This window comes from Colias philodice, chromosome 5 (assembly GCF_061535455.1).
Source record: "Colias philodice isolate Cphi_HAF_F1 chromosome 5, ilColPhil1 Martin Lab GWU primary, whole genome shotgun sequence".
Lineage (NCBI taxonomy): Eukaryota > Metazoa > Arthropoda > Insecta > Lepidoptera > Pieridae > Colias > Colias philodice.
The window spans coordinates 3,073,987-3,092,551 of record NC_143090.1 but is presented as its reverse complement, the minus strand read 5'-3'; the positions used below and the strand labels follow the sequence as shown (position 1 = coordinate 3,092,551).

Sequence of the window (18,565 nt, the reverse complement as noted above, 5' to 3'; positions counted from 1 at the left end):
ACACGACCGGCGCGAGTGAATCGTGTTCCGTGCGGAAATTTCCCTTAGTTTTACTTAGCTTACCTACTACATATTATTTAACACTTTATTGTGCAATAAACCAGGTACATAAAATAACAATTTACAATAAACAAAAGCACAAAGGGCGGCCTTATCACTATGCAGTGATTTCTGCCAGGCAACCACGGGGAGAAGGCAAAGAAGCGAGATAATAAATTGAGAAACAGAAGAAAAAAAACAATTATTAGATTGAGTAGAAGTAATTATATAATACAATAAAATTAAAGCACGTTATTATATTATACTTTCAAGCTACAGAAATTAATTATCGTACGTCTTCATTGGGTCGATCAAAAGTTATTGATGTTAATATGATAACCAGCGATATGAAATGCCCAAATCAAAATTATGGCATTTCAGTGATAGACTACAGGCCCATGTTGAAAAAATTATGGGTCATTTGACCCACCACCTGACCTATCTAGAAAGATATAAGAGCATAAAATAATAAGATTCAGCACTATGACGTCACTCGTAAGCTGTCCACCTGAGTGCAGATGAGAATTCGAAAGTTCAGGTAGAGATTTTCTCCCCTTGTCTCCATGATTTTTGTACGGCGTTGCGGAATAATGGCTTAAAAGCAGTATAGAAATAGTATGACACAGATGCCGTACAAAAATGGTGGTCCACAAAGTCGGAATTTATTTTTATTTTTCGACAGTTGCCGGGGTAAATTTGGTCATTTGATTTTGTACGGCATCTGTGTCATACTATTTCTATACTACTTTTAATCAATTATTCCGCAACGCCGTACAAAAATCATGGAGACAAGGGGAGAAAATCTCTACCTGAACCTTCGAATTCTCATCTGCACTCAGGTGGACAGCTTACAAGTGACGTCATAGTGCTGAATCTTATTATTTTATGCTCTTATATCGTTCTAGATAGGTCACCTGGTGGGTCAAATGACCCATAATTTTTTCAACACGGGCCTGTAGTCTATGAGCTTATAATTACTGTCAAATATTATCTAAGCCTTTGAATTCAAAATATATTATGTATTTAGAGATTTTTTTTTTTTTCGTAAATATCGGATTTTATTACATATACATCTCTTGAAAATAGTGTCAAATATGACATACGTAAGATGACTGTTGTGATGTTGCAAGATGCAGTAATGTCAAACGTCAAATTCAAAAATACTTGGAAATAACCTAGAAAAGTACTCAGTATTTTTGCTTTTAACACGAATTAAACATTCATAAACTGAATTTAAGTGTATGTGAAAATATTTTAATTATTCTCAGTTAGAACATAAGTTTCCAATATGCCCACTATATCCCTTAAACGAGATTCTTTATTTGCTGCACTCGGTAGAACATACAGTAAGTTTAGTTAATTTAATGTGAATAACTTGTAATAGTCAATAGCCACTAATATAAAAATAATCATATCATTTTTCAGCCGATGACGAATTTCAAGAATTATGTTTTGAATTCGGCTTGGAACTCGATGAAGTCGTAAGTGGTTACAATTTAATACTTCTAAGTTATTCTATCCAATGTTATTTAAAATTTTATCAGAATATATGTTATATTAATGTTCACATAATTCAGTCAAAATCTTCAAATTCTCATATGAATAATTTGTGTTATAATAAATTTTCAGACCACTGAAAAACAAATGTTGATGAAAGAACAAGGAGACCAGGCTGGGGCCGGAGTATCGGAAGATGTTTTGTACCGGATAGACATCCCAGCAAATAGATATGATTTATTGTGTTTGGAAGGTTTAGTTAACGGACTACTTGTGTTCCAGGGAAAGTAAGCTATACTTAATATTATTAAAATCCCTATTTTTACTACCTTGATTTGATACCCTAATAACTAATTAATACTAATAATATAGTGCTGAAGCGTCTGTTTGTTTGGTTGAATGCTTATGCACTAATCTTAGGAACTACAGATCTGATGTGAAAAATTCCTTCAGTGTTAGACAGCCTGTTCGTCGAGTAATCAGTAAGCCTAAATATCGTCACACTTAAACCAATAGAAGATCAATGCAGGTAAAACCACAAGGCATACTTATAGAAATAAAATATTTTAAATGTTCTAGAAAGGCACCACCACAATATGAAATTAAGAAATATGAAGATTGTTACTCGCTACACCTTACACCCGCCACTGCACAGATAAGGCCATATGCTGTTGCCGCTGTACTAAAAGGAATCACCTTCAATAAAGAAAGTTATGATAGTTTCATTGAGTTACAGGTATATAAAAAAATATCTTTTAAAAACTTATTTCTGAACTCTGAATACTTTAATTCATCATTAACTTTTCTAAAATGTACATTGACTACAAATTGTGTTATATTTTCTTTAATTAATCATAGAAGAACATTCATTTCATTATTATTTGTGATGGAAAGTGGCTGTACTTTATTCATTGATGTAAGAAAATCAAAAAGTGATGTGCAATATATTGTGTGTACTCTTTGCTAACTGCTATCTGTGATTTTTATAATTGCCATTATAATCATTATAAAATTCTTCAATAAGTAACATTTAACATCTATAGTAAATTTTATTTCATCAAAATACTTTAAATCATAACATTCAAACTTACTACTTACCACATTCCAGGATAAATTACATCAAAACATTTGTAGAAAAAGAACTTTAGTGGCAATCGGAACCCATGACTTAGATACAATAAAAGGCCCATTTGTGTATGATGCATTGCCTCCAAATGAAATTAAATTTAAAGCACTCAACCAGCAGAAGGAAATGACAGCTAATGAGCTGATGGAATTGTATTCTGTAAGTATAATTTTCATTTGATAAACTTAGTAGTATCTCAGTGCTGTTATTCCTCATAACTGTAAGTTGTCTTAATCCTTCAGGTCATGCTTTCAACAAAATGTTTCTAAAGCAAATAGTTTATTACAGATAAAACTTGTGTTTGAAAAAATTGCATTTCATGTAACATTATGTGAACAAAAACCTTTCAAGTACTTAATTGAATGAAAAAAATATGGAGAAAAAAAAATTATAATAAAAAAAATATGTAGGAAAATAACCTATCGCATCCATCGTGATACATATTTTCAAAATTATGTAAAGACAGGAATGACCCATCAATTGCTATTTACATAACTGTGTAAATTAAAAACATGACTAAATTTATGCTGGCCATTACAAGAACCTTATTTGTGAATTTCGTTCTAAAACAATTTCAAAAACTCATATTTTTTTATTTCAGAGTCATGCTCAGCTAAAACAATACCTAGGTATCATCAGAGACAGCCCTGTGTATCCTGTAATTAAAGACAAGAATGGTGTTGTGCTCTCTATGCCTCCTATCATCAATGGAGATCACTCGAAAATAACATTAAACACTAAAAATGTGTTCATTGAATGTACTGCTACAGATCTCACTAAGGTATTTTACATTTTTATTAATTAGATATTATTTTGCGAAAATTAATTCAGCAATCATGATAACAATTGTTATTCAATTGTTTTTGTTCATAAAACACAACTCTCATGGGTAATATGCAAGCTTGAAAGTGTTGTATTACAAACCAGAGAATTAAAAATAGAATTTAGATAAAAGATATAGTTTTGTTCCTCATAAATTGTAAAAAGACTTGTACCCATATTAATATATGACATGTTTTCGTGATTTGAACAACATTTATGGATTAACCACATAATATATAATCTGAAGAAGTAATCTATATATTATATAAAAATGAAACCCGTTTTCCTTGGTCACGGCATCTCGCGTGAACGGGTGGACCGATTTCGATAATTCTTTTTTCATTATATTCCTTGAAGTACGAGGATGGTTCTTATGGAGAGAAAAAGTAAATATATACCACGGGCGAAGCCGGGGCGGACCGCTAGTTCAATAATACATCAGCTTCCCAACTTTACCCCATTGTGTAATCTATATCTTAAATTTTCAGGCGATAGTAGTACTAGATACAATTGTATGTATGTTCTCCGAATACTGCACCAATAAATATGAAGTGCAGCAATGTAAGGTATTCGCTCCTGATGGCACATATGACCTGTATCCCAAACTGGAGTATAGAGATGAGATAATCAATGTGGATAAAGCTAATAATTATATTGGAATTGAGTAAGTTTGCTTTTAAAATAACTGGTTAAATATGTATGAAACTGTATCAAGATAATAAATTATATTCATTGCAAGACAATTGTTGCGAAGAAAATTTTCTGACTAATTAGTTGGAAACACTAAAATAATATTAAAATAAACTTCTATTTGTTGAATTTTAAAGTCTATTGTATCGCTCATTAGGAAACTCTGCCTATTACGCGATTAGGTAGTGTTTCGCTTTGGACAATTTTTGAAGCGTAATTCGAGTCTAGTTGTATATCTATTGTATGTCAATGATCTTAGTTCACTTTAATTAAAAATAAAACACTAGGAAAAATCATACATTAAAAAAAACAAAACAGATACACAGATACATAAATATAATTAACGAGATATTAAGCTATTGCATAGCTTCTATCGTGGGGCTTGAGCGCAGGGACCGAATCCAGAAATTCCGTAACGAAAAAACCTCACGCTCCCCACTCCGACGGGCGCGGAGGTGTGGCTTGAAGGCATAGCATGCAATAGCTTTACCGCGGCAGTCCCCGAGTGCCACATGTCTTTTTAGGGTTCCGTAGCCAAAATGGCAAAAACGGAACCCTTATAGTTTCGTCATGTCCGTCTGTCCGTCTGTCCGTCTGTCCGTCTGTCACAGCCGATTTACTCGGAAACTATAAGTACTACAGTGATGAAATTTGATGGGAATATGTGTTGTATGAACCGCTACAAAAATATGACACTAAATAGTAAAAAAAAGAATTGGGGGTGGGGCCCCCCATACATGTAACTGAGGGATGAAATTTTTTTTTTCGATGTACATACCCGTGTGGGGTATCAATGGAAAGGTCTTTTAAAATGATATAAAGTTTTCTAAAAAACATTTTTCTTAAAGTGAACGGTTTTTGAGATATCAGCTCTCAAAGTCGTAAAAAGTATGTCCCCCCCCCTCTATTTTTATAACTACGGGGTATAAAATTCTAAAAAAAATAGAGGTGATGCATGCTAATTAACTCTTTCAACGATTTTTGGTTTGATCAAAGTATCTCTTATAGTTTTTGAGATAGGTTGATTTAACTGTAATTTATTATATTTGCTGCTACGGAACCCTTTGTGCGCGAGCCCGACTCGCACTTGGCCGGTTTTTTTATAATTCACACGAGAACTAAACAAAAACCTACATTGCTATTTCTTCATCAATTTCAGAGAAGACGGTGACAAAATAGCCGCTCTACTATCTCGTATGTGCTTAACAGCGAAGCATGAAGACTCGTTACTAACAGTCCGTGTACCCCCCACAAGGCATGACGTCATTCACGCGTGCGATCTGTATGAAGATATCGCTATTGCTTATGGGTGAGATTTAAAAAAGATCTGTTTTTAATTATATTTTGGAGTTATTTTTGTTGTATGTTATTTGATATTGTATGAAATAGTTATTATATAAATCATTTCGTGTCAGTACAACTTCTATTGTCAATGTAATTAAAAAAAAAATACTTAATAATTGTGGTTTATTGCAGTTTTTAATAACCTTATACAAAATTAGCACCTCACTTAATTTGATGATTTTTTGAAGTGAAACGTTGCGTTGAGAGTAAAATTTCGAGTTCGCGTTATAGGAATAACGTCACGTCATGGAGTAAGGCGACGATTTTGGTATCTTTGTATCTTGCCAAAGAAGTTTCACTTCTGATGCGTGTACTCGGCACACACGCTCTTTTTTATTTTGTAGTTCATACTATTTTATTATTTTCTTTCCTATAGGTATAACAACATACCCCGAAGACCATCACACGTAGTATGCGCGGGCGGTCAGCAGCCCGTGAACAAACTGACGGAACAACTGCGGGCTGAGTGCGCGCATGCGGGATATACAGAAGCACTCACTTTTACTCTTGTAAGTTTTATAAGCGTATGGAAAATTATGTGCAAAAAGGACCTAGGTAGACTATCCAAAAAAATTTTATGCAATTATTTTTATACATAACAAGCAACACTTATTTAGGTACTCCTTATTTTAGGCAAATAAAAATAACTAGACGGCCCGGCGAACTTCGTAGTTCATACGGCTGCGCTACAGTCAACGAATATCGTGTTACCTGTGTATGAATATGAATTCAACATTTCATTCAAATTACCAGATTTCTCCAAATTACTGAGTCTATGATATTTCTATGTTGCTAAACATTTTTCCGTTACGCGCCATCTTTTTCTTATCCCTACCACGCGTGATTCGACGTATTTTTCTTACGTGTGTACACTAGTACACGCACCCATTTTTTATTATTTACATTAATATTCTTCAATATGAAAATAATAAGAATAATGTGTTGCATTTATTTATTAATGCCTATATTATTTTTCATCAATAATATTTTTTCCAGTGTTCACGAGAAGATGTAGCAAGCAAACTTGGTACAACCATAGAGGAAGTACCCGCGGTACACATTTCTAACCCTAAAACTTTGGAATTCCAAGTGGTCAGAACATTACTTTTGCCAGGATTATTGAAAACATTAGCCGCTAATAAGAAAATGCCACTGCCTATGAAGATATTCGAGATCAGTGATGTTGTTGTGAAGGATGATACAGCTGGTATGTAGAATAATAATTTTGCTTTTTCTATTAGTGAACTTTGAATCTTACCAAATTTTCTCTTTATATTTTGATTGATAATTAATCTATACAAATAATAAAATTGGAGTCTCTATTAATTGTAGTGTTAAAATATATAAATATAAATTTATAAAGCATTTGAATGTCATAAAACCAAAAATATCAATTTCAACAGTGTTAAAATAACCAAATTTACGTATACCAAATTTACAAAAATGTGTAATATGTGTGTTAGAGGATAACTTGGTACAACCCACTACCTACCTACTGTTAAGTTTTGATCTTTATGATCTTTAGTCTTTACCGATTTTATTTTTATGAATTACGAGGTTTCCAATCACGGCTTCACATGCGTAGGTAGTGATACTAAAACCTGCCTCTTGAATCATTCTCTCTATTTCACAAACAGCACCAAAATCCGGTGTGTTGTTTAATATAGATGATATTGCATAGGGACAGCGTCTTTGTTGAATACTAAGTAATGATGTTAATTTATGTTACCATGAGTGTTTTATTTATCGAAAAATCGTGATCCGTAACATACTGCTAAAATTTACCCCCATGTTTTTTTTGTATATTATAATCTATCGAAGTACTTATAGATAAAAAAAATTATCAGGAAAAATTATAAACATTTTGGCATATAATCATGGTTGTATTAAATAATAATCAATACTAACGTCAACTTTCGTGAAACACTATGCCCAATATTACGATACTAGCTTCCGCCCACGAATTTGTACGTGCATCTCCGTTTTTCCCCGTTCTCGCAATAATTTCGGGAAATCCTTTCTTAGCGGATGCCTACGTCCTAACATCTACCTGCATGCCAAATTTCAGCCCGATACGTCCAGTGGTTTGGGCTGTGCGTTGATAGATCTCTATATCAGTCATCTTTGAGTTTTATATATATAGATTACGACGTTATAACTATAAAGGCAATGCTACACAGAGACGGGCGCCCGCAACGAGCGGCGCATATGCGCGGTGTACAGCGGGCGCGCGGGCGGCTTCCAGTTCGTGCACGGGCTGCTCGACCGCCTGCTGGCGCTGCTCAGCGTGCCCTGGCGCACTGCGTACTCGCTGCGGCCCGCGCAAGGTGAGCCCACTTCCAGTTCGTGCACGGGCTGCTCGACCGCCTGCTGGCGCTGCTCAGCGTGCCCTGGCGCACTGCGTACTCGCTGCGGCCCGCGCAAGGTGAGCCCACTTCCAGTTCGTGCACGGGCTGCTCGACCGCCTGCTGGCGCTGCTCAGCGTGCCCTGGCGCACTGCGTACTCGCTGCGGCCCGCGCAAGGTGAGCCCACTTCCAGTTCGTGCACGGGCTGCTCGACCGCCTGCTGGCGCTGCTCAGCGTGCCCTGGCGCACTGCGTACTCGCTGCGGCCCGCGCAAGGTGAGCCCACTTCCAGTTCGTGCACGGGCTGCTCGACCGCCTGCTGGCGCTGCTCAGCGTGCCCTGGCGCACTGCGTACTCGCTGCGGCCCGCGCAAGGTGAGCCCACTTCCAGTTCGTGCACGGGCTGCTCGACCGCCTGCTGGCGCTGCTCAGCGTGCCCTGGCGCACTGCGTACTCGCTGCGGCCCGCGCAAGGTGAGCCCACTTCCAGTTCGTGCACGGGCTGCTCGACCGCCTGCTGGCGCTGCTCAGCGTGCCCTGGCGCACTGCGTACTCGCTGCGGCCCGCGCAAGGTGAGCCCACTTCCAGTTCGTGCACGGGCTGCTCGACCGCCTGCTGGCGCTGCTCAGCGTGCCCTGGCGCACTGCGTACTCGCTGCGGCCCGCGCAAGGTGAGCCCACTTCCAGTTCGTGCATGGGCTGCTCGACCGCCTGCTGGCGCTGCTCAGCGTGCCCTGGCGCACTGCGTACTCGCTGCGGCCCGCGCAAGGTGAGCCCACTTCCAGTTCGTGCACGGGCTGCTCGACCGCCTGCTGGCGCTGCTCAGCGTGCCCTGGCGCACTGCGTACTCGCTGCGGCCCGCGCAAGGTGACTCCACTTCATAAAAAATAATCTATACTAATTAACTTTTTTGAAGTGACTTCTTTAGCGGCGTTGAGCACTTTTTCTGTAATGGGTATAAAATCTTAAACTCGCGTCAGGACGCGTGACCTGATCGAAAAAGCATAAGACGGATAGCATTCCAAAATATCAAACATGCTCAACGTTAATAATCAAGTTTTCACTTCTGCCGGCTCTCCCGGAGTGCAACCCGTCTTTTTTTCTTTCTAGGAATTGTATGTAATTCCCATAACGTATGAAGAGATATATAAAATGAATGCTTTCTGTGAATTAAATTAATATAACACGTTGTTAAACTGATAATCAAAATAATCATCAGGATGTAGATTTTTAAGGAACTTTATGTTAAATCATTGCTCATCGCTTCGCTTCGCTCCTCGCTGACCCATCTTTACACTATCATGTACATTTCCGTTGTTATTTAGGAAATGTATAGATTTCCTATTCCTATGATTCATTTCGAATACATTTCCAAGCAATTTTAGGAATTACATACATTACCTAGGAATTGACTATGATGTCGGATTTAACACATTTCTGGTATCATACACAGATAACTAGTAAGACAAACACTGTATTTAATCTAGATATTGCACCTATTTTGTATTATGAAAAAACAAAAAAATGATAGAAAAGAAAAAATTTCATTGAACATGCAAGTAAATAAGTGTTTATTATTGCAGATCCAGCATACTTTCCAGGAAGATGTGCGGAGGTTTTACTCCATGGTGATGTGATAGGGAAAATTGGAGTCATACACCCAAACGTCTTAGCGGCATTTGAACTAACTAACCCATGTTCAGCCGTTGAAATTAATATCGAACCATTTGTTTAAGTTTGTAAATGTTATATTTATGTAATATATGGGATAACCACATAATTTTGTCTATTAATTTTCACAAAATAAATTAATTTATCTGTTAAGTAGTTTTTGTAATCTCTTAAATTTTTACATAATCATCACATTAATAAATAAATGTAAACTTTAAAAAAATACATTTATTTAAATCTATATTATGTTAAATATTGCAAAGTTTAAATATAATAATCTCTACAAAATTGAAAATCCTTTCACCAGAAGAAAGCTACATCATTAGTAAGTGACAAACGCTACATTTAAAACCACCCATTTAACTTCAAAGTGGGCAGAAAATATCAATTCATTATTTAAATATAACTTTTTTCTATTTACCACATTTCATAATTCATTATTTAAGTATTAAGTAATTCAAAATTTATGTACACTACAAACCTATGTTGAAAACAGCAAGTACAGTGCAAGGGGGGAACATCAAAACACATAGTATCTTAAAATATTTAATGTAGATATAATAAACAACACAAACATAATATCTATAAAATCAAATTATGTATAAGTAGGCACTACATGTTAATTCGAAATTGTTGAATAAATAATATAATTTTTGATCTCTCTTTATTAAATCTAAACATTTTAAATTTAAATTCATAATCAATTTTATTGTTTCCTTATTAAGGCACTTTTAATTGACTAATTGTACACTATAACATACTTTTGAGGTTTTCTGAGATATACAAATGAAGCAAGTCTCCATGTTAATACTTTTCAAATACTGAAATTAATATAACATTGAAACATCAAGTGTTAGTATTTTCATGCATCAAACTTTACATTCATTGCGTTAGGCCGCGTTTCCATCTGCAAGAAAACTTCCGCAAGAAATGTCCGACAGTCTGTCTGACAGCAACGTGCAAGTCTACTTGCAGGTGGAAACGCGAAATTAGACTTGCAAGCTACTGTCAGACAGACTGTCGGACATTTCTTGCAGATGGACAGGCGGCCATATAGTTATATTAACCTAAATTCATATTGATGTCATGTCAAATATTCAATAATTAACATACTTTAAAATCGGTATTTTAAATACAATCAATACAACATTGTATCTAATGAGGTGGACGGATCTAAGTTGCTTTGTTTTATTGACAACCTATTTATAATGAGGTCAGATTAATGAATTTAATCTAGCAACAACTCAATGTTAAACATTTTTTGTAGCTCACTCCTTTTAAAATCTGGAGCAATTATAAATGGGCACAGATAAAACGATAACTCTTTTAAATTAGGTGCACTAGTTTTTATGGCTTTCGCAACTTGCATTGTCACATGCAAACATCGGGACAAACTTAAATATGTCAAATACTGAAATTTATTATTCGAGAAGTATGCTAACAAGGCATTTGTCGAAAAATATCCGTGTCGCAATTTCAAAGAATGCAAGTTCTTTAATCTGTACAAATGGTGTAAACTTGAGTCAAACAGCGTTTTACATGTCATTATATGAAGGACCTGTAGAACCTTGCAGTTTGATATTGAACACACAATGTCATCATTTAATGTATCTCCATATATGTGTAAAGCTCTCAAAGTGGACTGCTTGGTTCTTAACAACGATTCTAAAAAGTCTGCTGGTATATTTTTCATTTTTTCCATATTAATACTTACTAAATTCACACACAATAGCATACTATACAGACTGCTATGAGTCAATGCAAAGTTCGATAAAATTAATGTTTCTAAATACTTCAGTTTCTCAAATGGTAAATGATATACAAAATTACCGTTAGCATTTTCTGGATTTTGTACTATTAGAGAGTTTCGGAAACTCAAGAATTTCAAATGAGGCCAATAGCCAAGATCATCAAATATACAACTATCAACCTGAGATATGCTTATTTCTAAATGAGTTAAGTTAGGGCAGTAACTGATCAGGGAAGCTCTAACTTGGGAATACAATTTAAAATACTGTAGTTTTACATTTTTCAAGTATTTAGCTACAAAAGGTACAATGTTGTCACTAATTCTAACATAGTTCTTCATACATACTATAAGTCTAGTGTTATCCCAGATGCATGGCGTGAGACAGAGTTGCTGCCACCTCACACAAACTTTCGATACAGCTATCAGTGATTCAAAATCGATCATAGAAAATATATAGATGAGTAACTCATTAGGCAGATCATTTATAGTGAGGGTGTGATGATATGACTGTATATCAGTCATTTCAAGGTGCACCATCCTTTATTATTTCAGTTCCCACCTCGGTAGTCCTGAAAGCGAGAACAACATAAACATCAGAGAAATACATCAACATAACAATCTGAGTTTTTAAAGCATACTAAACAATGTTAAATGCCACTTATTGATTATACATGTTGAATAGATGAATAGAAAATACAAATAACAAGACGCATACCTTGGGATTACCTTGCTTCCTATTCGAGAAAATTTTAGTTTTTGCCTGAGTAAAATCATAATTTTACCAACTGATTTTGACTGTTCAACTATGTATGTCCGTTTCACATGGTTAATTTACTGGTATTTGTAAAAAAATGCTTCATTTTTAGCAGCAAAACGACACATTAGGAAGAACTTTTCTATGGAATATTAAAAATAACTTTCATCGTTGACTTTGATCATTTGATGCTATTTTGGTTAGACGTTTACGCATATTGACGTTGACAGATGTCAGATTATTTAGTATTTATATTTTGAACGCATCGGTAAAGGCTCATCTTCACAAGCAGATGTTTAACTTAAAATTTAAAAAAATAGTTTTACCTGTTGCTAATTATTATCAATAAAATTAAGTGAATAAACCATAATAGTGCTAGCAAATTTATATATATATATATATATATATTTTATTCCATTCATGTTCCCTTAGAAAAGGCATGCTAGTAAAAAATATTTCAAATATAATTAGTTAAAAATAAAAAATACCGTCGAGAATCGTTCGAATATTATGGTCGAAAACTAAGGTTGAAAATTTCTCAGCTTTATCGATTTTGTTGTACTCAGTATATAATTATAAATTAACTGGAGCAAAAACCATAGCCTTATAATTATTTAGTTACTGTTTAATTTAATAAGAATGTATCTTGTAATTTTTATGAAGACGATTTTATTGCTAATTTTGTACTTAGGTATCTATTACGTACTTAGTACTTACCTAATTTTGTTATTATTTATTAATAACTTGCTTTCCGGCGCGCCTCGCCCGCGTTTTCAAAGAAAAATCCGAATAGTTCCCATTCCCGTGGGATTTCCGGGATAAAACCTATCCTATGTGTTAATCCAAATTACCCTCTATATGTGTATTAAATTTCATTGCAATCGGTTCAGTAGTATTTGCGTGAAAGAGTAACAATTAACATACACATACACATCCATCCACACAAATTTTCGCATTTATATAGTCGGATGGAAGCACAGACATACATGATGGAAGATTGACTCGCAGATAGATTAAAATATGCTTATATTTATTCAAAGTTCAAATTAAGTAAAAACAAGATATAAATTTTGCTTTTTGGACCTTTATTTAGCTTTTTGTATAAATAATTCGCATATTTTGTAGGTACGTCAAAACTTTGTGATCTAAAAGAGATCACTGCAATAGGTACAATGTACAATAGAGAATTTCTACTGAATTTAAACATAAATGTTGTTATAGTCTTCTTGTTCTAGTTCTTAGATCATGAAGTAATAATAAGTATTTTTTACAAAATTTTAAGGTTTTGAAAAAGTTCTAATTTTTTTTTAATTTTTTCAGCCTTTCACTGTAGCGCAGCGTAGATACTGCAATTTTTTCACCATAGGTATCCTTGCAATACGGTTAACCGATACACATCAATAACTATTCCTTAATAATTATCATCGCCAATCCTTTCCTTAGCTTTTATTCCTACGGCGGGTACGGCCTACGAAGTCGCACAGGTGGCACTTGGCAGGCCAAACTTCTTCAAATTTTCATGGGCTGTGGTGATCGCCAACGACAAGATATAAATGTTCCAATTACGAACTTCCTGAATTATGAATTATATTAATTGATCTTATTACTATAATATTCTTATTTTTTATTTTATTCATATCCAGACACGCATCTCTTCATGAAGCCTAAGCAGAGATTACTGCAACAGTCCTCATTATTATTGCACTGAAAACAAAAATGTCAAATGTTGTATTCAGCTATATCCGTACAAAGATAAACTTATTTATTAATTTATATTTATTTATAGTATTTTTATTTATTTATTGAAGAATTAGTTACTAGTGAAATTTGCACCTGAAGCTGTATTATACAAAACCTACGAACAAATTCTATATTCTGAAAACCAGTTTTTCCTTGAGCAATTTTATTAAATTACGCGACACACCTTCAAAACTTCAAAGCGATTTTATTCAATACAGTTTTTCAACTTATAATTTAAAAATCTGAACAAGATCTTTAGCATGCAATAACTGCACATGCTAAAATGCACTTACAAATTCTCCAACTTGGGCACATCTGAAACTTGGGAATATATTGAAAACAAATATCTCAGGATATCTCATCACTCTATTTTCGTTTTTATTGCTGACTTCTAATTCATTTGTCTCTAAACCAGCATCATCATACGGGTCATTTAAAAGTCTTCCATTTACACATCCAAAAGCAAAGATGCAAATAAACAACAAACAAACAGCACGTGGTGTCATTGTGAGCAATACTGGAGATACTAAATAAGTAGGTAGGTAAAACAATACTGCAAACACCATGATTCATATAAAAGAGGCTAGTAAAGTGTGTGTTCGCTTGGTGCTCCGAAGGTTCCGTACGGTAGGGAAATACGTTTAATTTGAGATATGTTTTCGCAAATTTAAGAATAACGAAATAAATCAAATTGCCTAGGGACCTTTAAAAAATGTTGATTCACAAATTGATGATAATTACATTTTTGCTATTAAAATAGACGTAGACGTAGACTAATTAATATAATAATGATGACGTAACGTAAGCTGCTATCAATGTAAATAGGTAAACCACAGGATGGAAGAACAATACCTACAACTATTTTCCTTGCAGATCGAATGCAAGCAGACGGACATTAAAATAATAATAATTACCTATTAGTAACTATGACAATAATAATATAAGCTCGCAGATTTCAGACTTATTACTCGAAGACTTTTAAGGTCTATTTCATAGATGGAAAATATTTATAGACCTGTAGCAGATGCTTAAATTTCAAATAGTATCGAGATAAGAGTGCCTAGACCATTTTGTTTATATGACACTGAAATTAGAAAAAATAAAAAGTTTATTTACAATAATAATTATACTATCGCGTTACTTGTAGATTCACACGATTGAGCACACGAAGCAAGTGAAAGGCATGAGAAGTAGTGAGTTGGAAGGTCTGCAGATAACCGCACATATCTGTTGTTCATTTAAAAGGATTGTTTGATTACCAAAGGTATGTTTATAATGTTTAAGTATATAATCAATTTTGTCAGCATTGAAACACCCTTTACGAAAGAACATTTTACATTTTAGTGTAGGAGGAAAAATACCTTCATTGTCGTAATTTTTTATCTCATATATTTTGTGACCACCGAGTATAAGTAGGTAGGTACCTATTTAAATATCCTAATCCTAATCCTAATACATACTATTATAAAGGCGAAAGTTTGTATGTATGGATGTTTGTTACTCTTTCACGCAAATACTACTGAACCGATTACAATGAAATTAAGCACACATATAGAGGGTAACTTGGATTAACGCATAGGATAGGTTTTATCCCGGAAATCCCACGGGAACGGGTTTTTCTTTGAAAACGCGGGCGAAGCCGCGGGCGGAAAGCTAGTAATAAAAAAAAACATCGTTAATAATTACTTATACATCGTATTACTATTAAGTAAAACCTACTTGTTCTGCAAAATCTAAATATTTTACTATCGCAGGCTGTGTACCTAAATAAAGCAAAAACCAAATTTCTACCCCAACGTTTAATTTAAATTATGTATTTTATCAGCTTATCAGTACACTGAACGCCGGGTTTATTCCTGTCTCGTTAGCTATATTGATAACAAAAACTGTGACTATTCCAGGCATTTTATCAATATGGTGCTGAAACTATACGCTGTGTCTGATGGTCCACCATCGCTGTCAGTGCGGCAGGCGCTAGCTGCCCTGGATATACCATTTGAACTGATGGACACCGATTTTGGAGCTGGCGAACATATGACGGAAGAATATGCGAAGGTATCTTAGCAATTGCCGGTTCTTCTTAGAAACTGCTTACCTATCGAATGGGATGTAATTGGTAAAACCATGTTATGGCTTCAAAAAGTGATTCTAGAAGAAGTATTATTATTGGGAGTTGAGTGTTAGAGCTGCTATAAGCTTATTTATTTTATGAGCTGATTTAGAACAAATATTGAAATTGAAATTTATATAAAATGTAACTTCGCCACAAAATGTAACAAGAGAGATGAGAGATGCTTAGACCTAACAAGCTGTTATATCTAATTTATTTTTTGTTAAATCTTTATGATACTATTTGAACCACTCACAAAATTTAATACTAGCTGCGCTCCTGTTGGTCTTTGCGTGATGATATATAGCCTATAGCCTTTCTCGATAAGTGGGATATCTAACACTGAAAGAATTTTTCAAATCGGACCAGTAGTTCCTGAGACTATATTGATTATTACTGCGTTCAAACAAACAAACAAACTCTTCAGCTATATAATATTAGTATAGTTAACTACTTCAGATAATTTCGTGCTTCTGGATCAAGTAAGGAACCCATAAAACGTGTTTCAGATGAATCCACAGAAAGAAATTCCCGTTCTGGACGACGACGGCTTCTACTTGAGTGAAAGTAACGCAATTTTACAATACCTGTGTGATAAATACAAACCTCAATCTGAATTGTATCCAAAAGACCCGAAAGCAAGGTATTTGAAGATTACCTACATATTATTTTCAAAGTCAAGGTTTGAATACAAATGAAGTTATGGATAATAACAAAGAAACACCAAAGTAATGATTGCCAAGTACAAAACCTAAATTTTTATTAAAATATTACTAGACACAGTTAATGATCTAGTTACGTGTACAAATCTTTATTTGAGTCTTTACCATGTCTTTACCTATGTAATAAAGACTGCAGGAATAAAGAGATAATCTCAAGCGTAATTATCAGGCAATCCTTTATTTGCGAATGAAATTCTGAGCAAAGATATAAATGTAGCAGATCATAATCATATTTGGAAGTTAATTTATGTTAATAATTATAAAAATTAGCCTGTTAGTATTTTTAAATTACATTTTGAACAAATAACTATCAAGCATTTTACATTTTCATTTTTCAACAGGGCGATCGTAAATCATCGTTTATGTTTCAACTTATCAACGTATTACGCAAACATATCGGCATATACAGTGAGTTTATCATATTTTTTAAAATTAAAATGTCGAATGCAATTAATTTTGAAGTAGTTAGTTACCTATAAAATATATTATGAAAAAAATTCATCCCCTCATATAGTAGAGCAAGGACTAGAACCACATAGAACTGCATAGAGTATTTTATTTTCAGATGGCACCAATATTTTTCGACTACCAGCGAACAGATTTGGGCTTGAAGAAGGTTCATATCGCTCTTGATGTTTTCGAGAAGTATTTACAACGATTGGGAACCAAGTATGCTGCAGCAAATCATCTGACCATTGCTGATTTTCAACTAATTAATTCCACTATGACTTTGGAAGCTATTGATTTCGATTTCTCCAAGTATCAAAAGGTAAGTGTTACGCTGTAGTAGATACAGTAATAACGATATTTCACCAATTAGAAATATAAAAAAAAATACATTCGTTAGGTCCCAAAAATATATATCATTTAAAATTGTTCAATATTTTCAAAGCTATTGAAAATTTATGAAACATATAGAACAAGTAGGTAACTATCAGAATAAATAAAACAAAAGTAACTATTTTCCTAAATACATGATCATTTATTTTTAACATTTTTACAGATTCATAAATGGTATAATACTTTTAAACAAGAGTATCCAGCATTATGGAAAATCTCGGAAGATGCCATGAAAGAAATACAACATTTCGCGGCAAACCCACCAGATTTATCCCACCTTAACCATCCTATCCATCCAATAAGGAAAATAAATAAATAGAAACCAAGCCTAGTATTAATTGAAAAGCCTTGTGTATGTAAGACTTAATATATCACAATAAAATATAAAAACAGTTCAACCTTCAAGAGTTTTTTGTTCAAATTTAGCCAGATCCGGAAACACATCTCTTCATATAGCCTAAGCATGAGTAACTGCAACAGTCCGAATGATAGGTGCACTGGAAAATATCAATAGTTAGAAAATTATCAATTTAAATACATAATCCACTACACTGTATAAAAGTATTATAATTTATGTATATTAGAGGTAAGTATATCGAAATTAAACCACAATAGGCAAGTATAGTACCTACTATACAGTAACATAATAATAATTATCATCTTATCGAAACTTCTAAATACGTAGTAATTATATACTAAAAATTCAAAACACAGAAACAACAGCACTGATTCAATTTAAATCTGTAAAAAAATCCTAAAACTAAAACATCTATTTTATAAGTACTACAATGCCTAATTGTGAATGGGTAAAAAAAGCTACTTACAAATTCACCAATTTGGGCACATTTTGCATCGGAACCAGCAAATACTGGCGGAACTTTTACTTCATTGCTTTCGATTCCAATATCTGACAAATCTTTTGTTTTAAAACCTTGGTCATTATTTGGGCCCTTAATAAGGCGACCACTCACGCACGCAATAATAAGCACACACAAAAATACTACACGACACATCGTAGTGACTGAGACTAGTAAGTAGTAGGCAATATAAAAAAATTCCGATTTATAGTAAATGGTTTGTTTACGATGGGCATACCTCACATACCCGCATATGCCTAG

General features: G+C 34.2%; 3 protein-coding genes across 5 annotated transcripts; 2 read left to right on the top strand and 1 right to left on the bottom strand.

Moving 5' to 3' along the window:
• Positions 1-1,166: 1,166 nt before the first annotated feature.
• Positions 1,167-9,640, top strand: beta-PheRS (phenylalanine--tRNA ligase beta subunit). Of its 2 annotated transcripts, XM_089694970.1 has the most exons (12): positions 1,171-1,385; positions 1,465-1,520; positions 1,669-1,823; positions 2,116-2,272; positions 2,645-2,821; positions 3,264-3,443; positions 3,973-4,148; positions 5,334-5,483; positions 5,895-6,027; positions 6,515-6,725; positions 7,699-7,845; positions 9,444-9,640. In XM_089694970.1, the coding sequence occupies exons 1-12, from the start codon at positions 1,328-1,330 to the stop codon at positions 9,593-9,595; spliced, it is 1,752 nt and encodes a 583-aa protein (XP_089551096.1). In that variant the 5' UTR covers positions 1,171-1,327; the 3' UTR covers positions 9,596-9,640. The 2 variants fall into 2 exon arrangements, with proteins under 2 accessions (XP_089551095.1, XP_089551096.1); XM_089694969.1 differs by lacking the exon at positions 9,444-9,640 and having other exon boundaries at positions 1,167-1,385; positions 7,699-8,527.
• Positions 9,641-10,064: 424 nt separating this feature from the next.
• Positions 10,065-12,383, bottom strand: LOC149488335 (uncharacterized). Its single transcript, XM_089695477.1, has 2 exons — positions 11,997-12,383; positions 10,065-11,850 (listed from the first exon to the last, which is right to left on the bottom strand). Exon 2 carries the CDS (start codon positions 11,816-11,818, stop codon positions 10,760-10,762), a length of 1,059 nt encoding a protein of 352 aa, XP_089551603.1. The 5' UTR covers positions 11,819-11,850; positions 11,997-12,383; the 3' UTR covers positions 10,065-10,759.
• A 2,535-nt stretch (positions 12,384-14,918) lies between these two features.
• On the top strand, positions 14,919-17,852 carry gfzf (GST-containing FLYWCH zinc-finger protein). Of its 2 annotated transcripts, none has more exons than XM_089695478.1 (6): positions 14,919-15,043; positions 15,677-15,830; positions 16,395-16,528; positions 16,949-17,015; positions 17,173-17,376; positions 17,611-17,852. In XM_089695478.1, coding segments are annotated over exons 1-6 (717 nt in total). In that variant the 5' UTR covers positions 14,919-15,041; the 3' UTR covers positions 17,767-17,852. The 2 variants fall into 2 exon arrangements, with proteins under 2 accessions (XP_089551604.1, XP_089551605.1); XM_089695479.1 differs by having other exon boundaries at positions 14,923-15,039.
• The last annotated feature ends 713 nt before the right edge of the window (positions 17,853-18,565 follow it).